At 33.5% G+C, this 11,470-nt stretch overlaps 1 protein-coding gene across 1 annotated transcript; it reads left to right on the top strand.

The window, feature by feature from the left end:
- The first annotated feature begins 2,056 nt into the window (after window positions 1-2,056).
- On the top strand, window positions 2,057-4,195 carry LOC128243972 (techylectin-like protein). Its single transcript, XM_052961995.1, has one exon. It carries the CDS (start codon window positions 2,747-2,749, stop codon window positions 3,599-3,601), a length of 855 nt encoding a protein of 284 aa, XP_052817955.1. The 5' UTR covers window positions 2,057-2,746; the 3' UTR covers window positions 3,602-4,195.
- Window positions 4,196-11,470: the final 7,275 nt, after the last annotated feature.

The following is an 11,470-nucleotide window of genomic DNA, read 5'->3' as shown; positions in this document are numbered from 1 at the left end:
ACGATGAAAACATTTTTATTCCTGTTGCGTCTCAGATCGAACATTAAATTAAACCTACTCTAAATGAGTTAGAGTGGATTTTTCAGACATAGTGAGAATTGGTCTCAATGAGCCCATTGAATATTATCAGAATGTCGCAGTCTTATTAAAACTGCGCAAAAAACTGTACAGTAGTCAAATGTAATTTTCACACACACATGGACATTGGCGAAATAACAAATATTATGGTAAATAGCAGTTGAAAAGAGTTACATGCTGCCATTAAAGGGAGAATAAGTGGATAACTAAAAAGCATTCGTTTTGTTGTTGTTTGTAAACTAGACTTTAATTATCTTCCATGGCCGAGAGTGTAAGATAGGTTCATTCCGACCCGAGCGTATGATGTTTTGCGGAAACGAGGTTAATAAACTAGCGTTTTAAATATTGCCATAAGACAATGTTTCAATGCTGCTACAGACAACAGTCTTCAACCACGAGGTAATAACAATGTGCTGACCACTAAAAAGGAGTTCCATACGGGCATTTTATCTTCGCCCGGTGGCAAGATAAGAATTTCTAGCATGGTTAAATTATTGTATCTACTTATATGAGGTGGGAGAATATATATTCTGCAGACTTACGCGTAAATGTTATGTTATCAGCTACAGCTGGGACGTAATCAATTATACGTAATTATTGAATATAATTATAAGCCATAGGGAAGTTTAGGACTTGAATGCTTTATTTGAATAACTGTAAAACATTAAGATTTTCTTAAGATAATGTATTTGATGAACAAGACAAATAGCTCATCTTTGGGATTTTTATATTAATTTCCTGAGGACAATGCAATATTTCCATGTCTACGTAACTCTATCCTATAGGGTAATGTTAATGCGCATGGGGTATCCTCAAACAACCAGGAAGAATACAGAACTATATAGTAACTAAAGAGACCTCTTACGGCATTTTGTAATATTATTAGTATGCCTGAATTAACTTAACCAATGATAATTATGTTGTTGTTGTTATTGTTTTTGTTGATGTTTTGTAATTTATGTGTACAGTTTTGCTAAGTTCCGACATGTTAGTTTATAACCTATTATATATTACATATTTTATGAAGGAACATTAATTTAATTTTGTAGAAGTGATTTCACAACTAGGCTTGTGAAGGCCAACCATTGACAAACACATACCGGATCGTGTTTTTTTAACAATGAAATGTTAGTATTGTTTGCAGTCAAATTACATGAGAACTCAGATCTATTTTTCTTATCTTTAAAAAACATTATTCGGATCTCTTCGGTCATTTTCCATCATAAGTAACCTCGGGTGTATGCCGACAAATCAGTAGAAGTTGTTTGTAAATTGTAAATAATATTATTGATAAAATCTACTATTTTACGCGTATGTTTATATGAACGTTTAAATTGTTTGCCTTTGAATTTTATTATTGCAATTTGCAAACACAATTACGATTCCCAAGAGTTAAGTTATTCAGTTTAAGTGCTTAATTGAAATTACTACGCGATTACTTGCAGCTTACATGTAATTAAATGTTAATCATCCGAGGTTGCTTTCGATTTAAAATGGTCGAGGAATTCCGAATGTATTTAACACAACTATTACCCAACTAAAAGAGGGCGTTGCGCACAGTAGCTAATTAAAGGCTTTGATGAAAACACAGATAACATGTAGTGTAGAGTATTTCATTGTAGAGGTGGTGTGATATCGTTGAGTTGAAATGATGAATTTAATTGCCGGCTTCTTTATGTAAACTTATAAGCTAGAGAGAAAATACGGAAGTTAATACTATAGTATAGTGATATGTATTCATGAAACAACATACCAAATGCGAAATAATTTTTGGCAATTTATCATTCGACCTTATGGGTCACCTTTAATGTCAATGATACAATGGAAACTGAAGAGATACGCCCTGACGAAGACCCTGCTTAAACACACACAGATAATGCGTAACAGAAAATGAATAAGTCAACAATTTAAATGAATTATAATAAAATATCCTTGTCATCCACCTTGTTTCATATTAATGAAACAATGCTTTGAGGTTGAACTTTATTCATCGAGTATGTGTTACCTTACTGGATCTATTTTGTAATGGTTTTAAGAGGTTTGTAAAATATTCACTTTTTGAAGAACATCATGACATACAGTTAACAAATTAGGGAGAGGTATATACAGAACGTTGAGTCAAGTGCTGAACATATCATTGAAAAGATCACCTACAACCAGCAGTTATATGTTATCGTTGAAGTTGAGCAGACAGAGGAATTAGGAATTAAAATTACATGAATTGAATGTAAGGTTTGTTAAAATTCACCCACTTCAGTAATCCAAGACAATTTATAAACCCATTCGCATAAAATAATATACTTGCAATTGTTAGCAAAATACTGATCAGAGATTTGATAATTTTGAATAGTCAAACTCACGAAAACTTCCTTAATCAGTGGAAAGTAAGTTATGTTTGTCTTTAGTCGCTACAAAAGGACTCAAACAGATCATAAGGAGAACTTTTCATCTACCAAATGTATTCCTGCCTAGCGTTTATATACAAACTGAAAGTCTTCCCTCACGTTTCCACACAAAGAAACTGATTCTTTCATTAGAAATAGGAAGAAAAAACATCCGTGGAAATCAGCAATCAAGGAAATAATATACATTGTTATTTAAGGCACCTGAACACTAAATATCTTTAACCAACTACAGTCAGTCGAATACTACACTTTGTTAAGTCAACATGCACTTACAACACAGTACCTGTACGCTTCTGTGTTTGACCATTTGCAATGTGGTCATCATCATTGGACAATGTAGCGCAAGGGACACTGTTGACAATGCGAGTACATGCCGCATTGGAATTTTGAAGGAAATGATGGAAAACGCAACGATATCGGCGATAGAGAAATACTTTGCTCGAACCCAAACCACAACGTCCTCTCCTGTTGCGTCACTTCCCCGCGATTGCCTAGACGTGTTGGGTGAGGGAAAGATTGTCTCAGACCTATATCCTGTTTACCCTGACGGAACGGAAACGAACGGGTTTGACGTCCGATGCGACATGGACACAGGCGCAGGTGGGTGGACTTTAATTCAACGCAGGGTGTCTGACACGGATTTTTACAAATCATGGAATGAGTACAAAGAAGGATTTGGTGACTTACATACCAATTTCTGGCTAGGAAATGATAACATTGTCGCCTTATGTCGAAGTGTGTCGTGTGAGTTAAGAATTGATATGCAAATTGGCGACTCAAGGCGCTATGCAGAATACGGCTATTTTGCAATGGAAGATGAAGACAGAAACTACAAGCTCCATGTCAGTGAATACACAGGAACAGCAGGGAATGCGTTTGCATCTCGTCAAAATAATCAAAACTTCAGCACATACGACCGAGACAACGATGCTTACAGTGGCAACTGTGCACAGCTATATCACGGAGCATGGTGGTACGACGCCTGCCACGTCTCCAACCTCAACGGTGACTATGGGAACACGGCATACGCTAAAGGTCTAACTTGGAATCCTTGGACCGGCTACTACGCCTCGCTATCAATGACTGAAATGAAAGTTCGCCGGGTTCCAGAAAAATAATGTAAATAATTGCACCGATGAGGAGACGCGCTGTATTAACAAACTTTTATATTTTTCTTAACACAATACCAATTTTGAATAAAATAATTGATATAAAGTGTGTTTAAATTGTTGTTTTGATCGTTAAGTCAAGTGTTTTGTTTCTTATAATCATCATCATTATAATAATCATAATACTAATGATTGTATTTGAAATACTTACCAATTGAAATATTACTTCATGAACATAATTAGAATATTGTTCATATTATTAATTAAACTCATTGACACAAGTTAAAATATGAAATATATACTTCCAAAGAGCTAGTTTTAGTATTATATTATGTTAAACACTATCTTACAAAATATGCAGTTTGTTGTTAAGTGTGTGTTTCCGATATATAATAATTGTATGTTTATAACAAGTACAAATTACATGTATAACACATTGATAAATTATTAAAGATTTTGTATAAATACTAATGTAAGTACAAGCTTCCTTTAAGACATGTATGACATTTTAGTATAATTTAATAACGTTGTATGAAATTATGGATGGAACTATGCTTATTTTAATACCATGTTACATATTTAATTAAAAGGTGAGTGGGTAGACATTTGTGTTGTTATTATTATTTCAGCGTCGATGCCTGAACATGTAATAGGTTATTGTGATACTTCCCCAGGACTATGACGGAATATAAAATACCAAATTTCCAACATACAGTTTGCTAACAAATATCAATTTAAATTGCATACTTTTCTCCATAGAATAATGCTATTTTTCGAACAATTGTACACTCGTTTTTTTTTTATCAAAGCCATGTTTGTGTGTACAAAGCTGGTCGCATTTGTTTTTCATGTATTTGCCAATGTGTTCTTGACTTGAATTGTCACAAAAGACCCACGTTTGTTTACGAAAATTAGGCCTGTTGTGAAACCGGTTGTCCTTTTTCTGACTAAGGACTAGAACTTGATTTTAGTTTCAAGAGGTTTGTGAAGTTAGCGCGTAGATCGTAGGTCGTACATAACTGACAAAAAATTGGTCGACCTAGATCGTAGATCGACAATGTAGGAACATAAAAAAAAATGTTGACCTGGGCTATAGATCGTAGCTCGACCAAATAAAACAACACGCAAATATTGTTGACCTGGATTGTAAATTGTAGATCGACATTGTAACGAACGACTGATGATGCACGATCTATGAGCTACATGTCAATTTCACACACCTGATTCAAGACGCACTGGAACGATGTTTTATTTTCCTTTCAAACGCTCGTTTTCGCTGTTTCCGATCATAATGAAAAGCTGTTTGTAAAATGATCCCTCTTTTACTTCCTTCCCTTTGCGTCGTTTAAATCACCCTGCGATTTTATCAATAGGTTGAATAGATCCCCACCATCTGATCAAAATAAAACATATTACTTTCTCACATGAAGTGATTGAATAAAATGTGCGATCCGAAGCGAAACAGGATATAAAATGGCTCGTTCTCCTTTCAATGGAAAACATTTGTGAAACAATACAGTTTAATACCAGCCCAACAATAATGCTTGTATTAAGGATTATCTTTGTGTACCGTAAATTATTGATAAAATAGTATCAATTGGACCATTCCTCTTCACCATTGATATATTCGATCCATTTGAACATTAAAATGTTGATTAGCCGATCGTACTATACATGTGAAGATATATCGATCCATCGATTACAGGCTAGTTTGATTGATGATCGATTCATTGATGGGTTGATGCTACTTTGATCGGATGCTTGCCTAACAATTAAAGGTTTGATTGATATTTTTGATTATTTACGAATTGACCATGGATTACCAGAACATAAATTTTATTCAACTTGAGCATAAATTACTCCTCGTCACAGTATAGAAACAAAAAATGGCATTTTCACTTCTTGATTGACAAAAAGTTGGTTTTATCCTTATGTATGTTTGACATAGTATCATCTAATTTTCCAGTGCTTTAATTTGCATACTTACCTATAGCAATAAATGTACTAACTATGCTCACCATACATCAACTAGTTTCAAATCTACCTCCTCCACCCCCCTCAAAAACACACAAAAACAAAACGAAAGAAAACAAATAAACAGACTTAAATCTAAATTTTTACGAAGGTCTTATACTGGATTCATCGAAAATTATTTTGTTTAAAATTGGAATTTTCAGCAACATACCTTTACATTTAAAATGTCGCATTTTACAATGTCCAGATAAAAAACAGGTGTCTGGCACAGGATTGCAATTAACATTACTTTCTGCAGCCAATTGTATAAACAGATTTACCCAGGGTGATATTTTACCGGCGGTAATTTTTCTGGTAAATTGGCGGTAAGCAATTGTATAAAACAAAACTAAGATTTTACCAAGCTATTTACCGCGGTAATATTTACCCTCCTCCAAGAGGTGGGTAAATTGATTTACCGTCTCAGTTACCAGAATCAAGATGGCCGACCAGACATAAACAAGCGCTCGATTCACAACTCATTTTGTCGATTTTAAAGACAAATTGAAACTTCGTGAATAGAAAACTGTTCCATTTCATCCATATCAATAGAAGACAGGAATACAGAGGTAAGAAATCGCCAATAACCACTGTGTAAACAAATAAATGCTTTGGAAATATTTCAACGAACAAGTTTCATGTACAAAAACGGTGACACAAGAAATCTTCAGTTTAAGAATGTATTTACCTTGTTTCGCGTTTAAATAATTCCAAAATCTTTCAAAATTAAATGCAAATGGTTCGAGACCAACACTTGATTGCAGGTCTCGATCTTACTTTGTTGAAATGTATCCCACTTTGCACACATTTTGAGTATTTTGCACATAAATATTTACAATCAAATTGAACCGCCTGTAAACATTCAACAATAAATGACAGCTATGACGTCATTTTCTATGAAAAATAACTCAGTCTATAGTCTATTTCTACAGTTTTCTTTTATATAGAGAGGCACACAATTGGGTGGTTGCTAACCAAAATACTGTAAAGTGCATTGATAATAAAAAGGTTCACTGTATATTTGACAAACACAACAGCTGTGGTATGACAACATACCCAAGTATGTTACTTTGAGTTTGTTAAAATGTATATAAATTATACCAGTACTGTGACATATACAGTTCTATGATAAACATGTTTATGTTCAATTGTACACAACCATTTCATAATTGTGATAATGAATAAAAATAATCATTTTAGGCTTTTCATCAGCGAAAGCCAGCAGAGCCAGTGTGATGTTAGAACATTTAACAGGCACATGATTAAAGACACCAAGAGCAGTGAGGTAATAATAAGATGATTTTTTCTTCTGTAAATTATCAGTACCCCCCCCCCGAAAAAAAAAAGTGCATGATTTCATATCTGCGCCAAATATTCATTAATCAGCCATTTAAGATATGAAGCTGATTTTCACAGACAACATAATTTTAATGATAACAAAATATTATTTTTTTTTTTAGATTGCTACCAGTGGAGGACTAAGGTTATATGACAAATGTGCCGTCAAAAAACATCACAAAATGAACTTCATGGAGCCGCTAGTGTATTATATTCTGTTTAACATTGCTGATTCTGGTTATTGGTCTCTTCATAAGAATTGACTTTGATTTTGAATTTAAGACCATTTATAGTTTAATGAAAATAGAAAATAAATGTTACACTCCTTGTATATTGACTTTATGCTCCTGTAAAATGGAAATATGGTGACTATTTGAGTAAGTACTTTTAACACTTAAATTTGACATCCACAATGAGACTGCTTAGTTTTTAAATAGTTAAAAAATACTATTAAATAGTGCTGACAATAACTGAAGAGATCATGTTTTTTTCTATTTTAAACAGACACAATGATGACATAAATAAGCAGACACTAAAAATAATTTCATTAAGTTAATTATACATGATTGCACTTTTAGTGCCAAGTTGAGACTACTGCAAGCCTATTGGTAGGAACATAATCATACAAATATATATATACTACAAACAAGATCAAAGAAAAAGATTCAAGATCATTTGGTCATTAATAATAAGCATAACTGATATATTATACAAATGTCGCATGTAGTTTAATAATCTTATGAATTTTCAAAGTGGTTGGATGCAGCATTTAATAAATGGAATTCTTCAAGAAATGACATTTCACATAGGAGATATAGAAAAGATCATGACTTAATACACTTATAATATGTGATTGTATTGACACTAAAAGAATCAGTGGTGTTTGCTAACATATATTCTTAATTTAAGCAATAATTCAGTTTAAAATATAATAATGGACTCACAGCTTTAATTAAGAAATACATGGAATACTGAAAAAATGGTACATATTAGATTAAATTATGAATTATTCAACACTTTAATGAGAATCAATTCTATAAAAGTCAGTGCATCATTTCTATGACAAGTTGAAACTGACTATAAATTCCTTAGGTGTCAGCGTGAAAAAAACGGACGATGCCATTAAATTTTATTCAAAGATATTTTTTTGTAATTTGTGTAAGCAAGTATAATTTCTTGTCAGTTAATATCTGTTGTTTTTTTAATTATTCAGATATGTTGTGTCATTATGACTTGCATATCATTGCAATAGTGTTCACATTTTTCTGGGTATTCGTTAACCGTTTTATATGAAGTAAAGAGAAACACCTCTGAATTCAGAATAAACCTACCCCTTAAAGTGTTGCATGTGTTTTATTGATCAGCCACGGGAGTAGCTTATAAATACTTTTAAAGTTACTTTGTACTGTTTTGTTGAATATTTACCATGTAACTTGTAGGACCGATTTAATGAATTTTGTCATTAAACCTGCCTTTTAGATTGTTTTTATAAAAATGGAATGTGGGCGTTCATATTTATATAAAAAAGATACCTCCAATCTGACAGCTGTGCGGGAAAATGACATCACTATTGCATTATGGGACATTTTGGTAAAATTTACCCCGGTAAATTTACCGCCTTGGTAATTTCTTTTATACAACATACTTACCGCCATGGTAATATTACCACGGAATTTACCGGTGGTTTTACTTACCGAGGTAATTATTTACCAGTGTTTATACAATTGGCTGCTGAAGATATCTTATTTGAATTCTTTACCGGTTTATCTAACAATTAACCTTGAATTCGACCTCAAACAAACAGCCTTAAAATTACAGACTGATATTAACAGAATATATCTCTGGGCCGGCTTGTTAAGTTCAATCCGAGATATTAGAATCAATGGTCATATCTCGTAAAAGAAATAAACCCATTCACCCACCAGTGAATATGTTCGACACAGCTATTCCTTCTGTTGAATCTCACAAACATCTTTGCATTTTTCTCTCTGATGATTGCAGTTGGCATGCTTTTATTAACTACATCAAAGGTCAAGCCTGGTCCAGAATTAATAAAATGAAACGTTTTCGTTATCTACTTTATAGGCGGTCTCTAGAGGTAATTTTCTTCCTTTATTAGGCCTATCTTGGAGTATGCAGATGATATCTTGGATAATTGTACACAATACGAAAAAGACGAACTGGATAAAATACAAAACTAATGTGCAAGTATAGTTACTGGTTGTACTAGACTTGTTTCTCTGCACTTACTACACATTGAATCCGGTTGGGATACGTTAAGTACTAGACGAGAGAAACACAAACTTCTGTTCTTCTTAAAAATTGAAAATGGTTATACGCCAGATTACTTGTCGGTTTTGGTTCTCCAGACAGTAGGACAAGCTTCATTAAGAACACTTAGAAATTCATCCAATATATCTAGTTTCCGAGCCCGCACATCTTTGAATATGAATTCATTCCTCCCTTCTAGAATATCTGCATGGAATTCTCTACCAGTAGACGCAAAGGCTGTAAACAATTTCACTGGTTTTAAATCAAACCTCTATTCTGATAAGCCCAAAACTCTTTTTTACGAGAAACACTGGCTTAGGTCCTGCACACTTGCCTACGCAACGATTGTAGTTCCCTGAATCACCATCTCTATGCTAAAAAATATTATTCCTTCAAAATATTCAGGTGTGTTAGAAAAGAGACTACATACCACTATCTTTTTATTTGTCCTCTTTTGACTGAACAAAGACAAAATATGTTAACTTCTATTCAATCTCTAACTGAAGTTACCCACCGTTCCTTACTATATGGTGATGACACACTGACTGAAGAGCAAAATAATACTCTGTTTGATGCAGTTCGTCGTTTTATTTATTTGTCGAAAAGATTTGAAAGCTAGTGATCGACTCAAACCAGCAAGACTTACACATGTTTTACTATGCCTCTCTTTCTCTTCTTCTTCGTTCTTTCTCATACTATATTATTTTTCTACTCCAATGCAGTTGATTGATTGATTTAGAATAAAGTGTTTTCTTCTTTAGTTAAGGTTGTTGCATTTAAAGACTCTCATTCAATTATCTAAATTGTAAACATTATTTAATAAGAGCTTGCGTATTAATATATTTATAACTCCATCGCTAGTATCCGCTTCAAATGCTAATTGTATTTTATCATAACAAGGAAATGGAACTCTATTAGTTTATTTCTACCGTTCCAATCCTGAAATTTGATTATGCATCTGTATTGAAATGTTGATGAACTTTGCTCAATAAAATACTTTTAAACCAAACAAACGGCCGGTACACATAACCAATTGTGAGAAACGATTGCATGATAAGTGCATATAAAGAGAAGCCTTGTCACGTCGAGAAATAGTTGTCAAAGATCAATAAAAAAATCATTATAATACAAAATGCATATACGATTTTGTCTTAACCATCGTATAATACTTAGATTGTAAAAATATCAGGACACATATAACTGTATATGAACAAAAACACCGCGCGAAGCTTAGCGGAGTAAATATGTCATTTGAGTCCGGGTATGTATCTACCGACGGTTAGTCAGATGCCATAAATACAAGACACCAGAAGCTTTAAGAGACACTACCTAAAACTTAATTGCTCGATTGAGGATGGTATGACTTGACAGTAGCTAAGAGATCGATAAGGGCGATAAATGGACTCATGGCAGAGGTCTAGGGTGGTCAAGAGCGAAGACAATGGCGCTTTTGAGCAAATAGCTCATTTAACGTGAAACCTGTCGCTGACCTATACAGATGTCCGACGGGGAAGCGGCTCGATTCATGGCGAACAATACAACAACACACAAACAGAACACGATACTTGTCGAAGCATTGTTTGCCTACATGTTATACATGGATTGTTTAGCATTAGAGGATTTTAGAAAATTATTTGCAAAGCGTTGGTATTTAATTTATGAATATTTCAGATATCTTATTCCTTTTCTTTGAAACAAATCCTGATATTACATGTTCATTTTGCACTGTTTTAATCAAAGGATTGCTAACAGCATGCATGTGCTAATTGTGCAATATTTGGCCTTTGCATAATTCCTTTGTACAATACTCGGGAGTGACATTATCATTATTTTTATTCTCATTGTATGCGTCGGTGCGCAGTAAAGAACCAGACGATTGTAAATATGTGCAGTGAGCTTTCAATGGTTATTATGCGTTCAGAATCATTAGTAGCTTCGGAGAAAGAATTAATGCAATTGTCTTTTAATCATAACATGCAGGAATACGTTTCCTCTTTGATCTTGATATTTGCCGGTAAGGTATACGTTCAATAGTAAATGTTGCTGCATTCACTTGTGTTTGAGTCGGACTAAAATAAACTTTTTTTTAATTGACAGGTCATCTATATTTAAAAGATACATTTATATTGTATCTGTTGTGTAAACAGGAAGAAATCTTTGGCTGCAAATTCATTTTTAATATTATTAGCATCGTAATGCAGCTACAATCTTGGCGTAACCAACTTCGGCAGTAGCAGAAACCGTAAAGGGAAATGA

Source organism: Mya arenaria, chromosome 2, assembly GCF_026914265.1.
Source record: "Mya arenaria isolate MELC-2E11 chromosome 2, ASM2691426v1".
In the NCBI taxonomy this organism is placed as follows: Eukaryota; Metazoa; Mollusca; class Bivalvia; order Myida; family Myidae; genus Mya; species Mya arenaria.
Note: the sequence above shows the minus strand (reverse complement) of the source record. Positions and strands in the feature narration are given on the sequence as shown.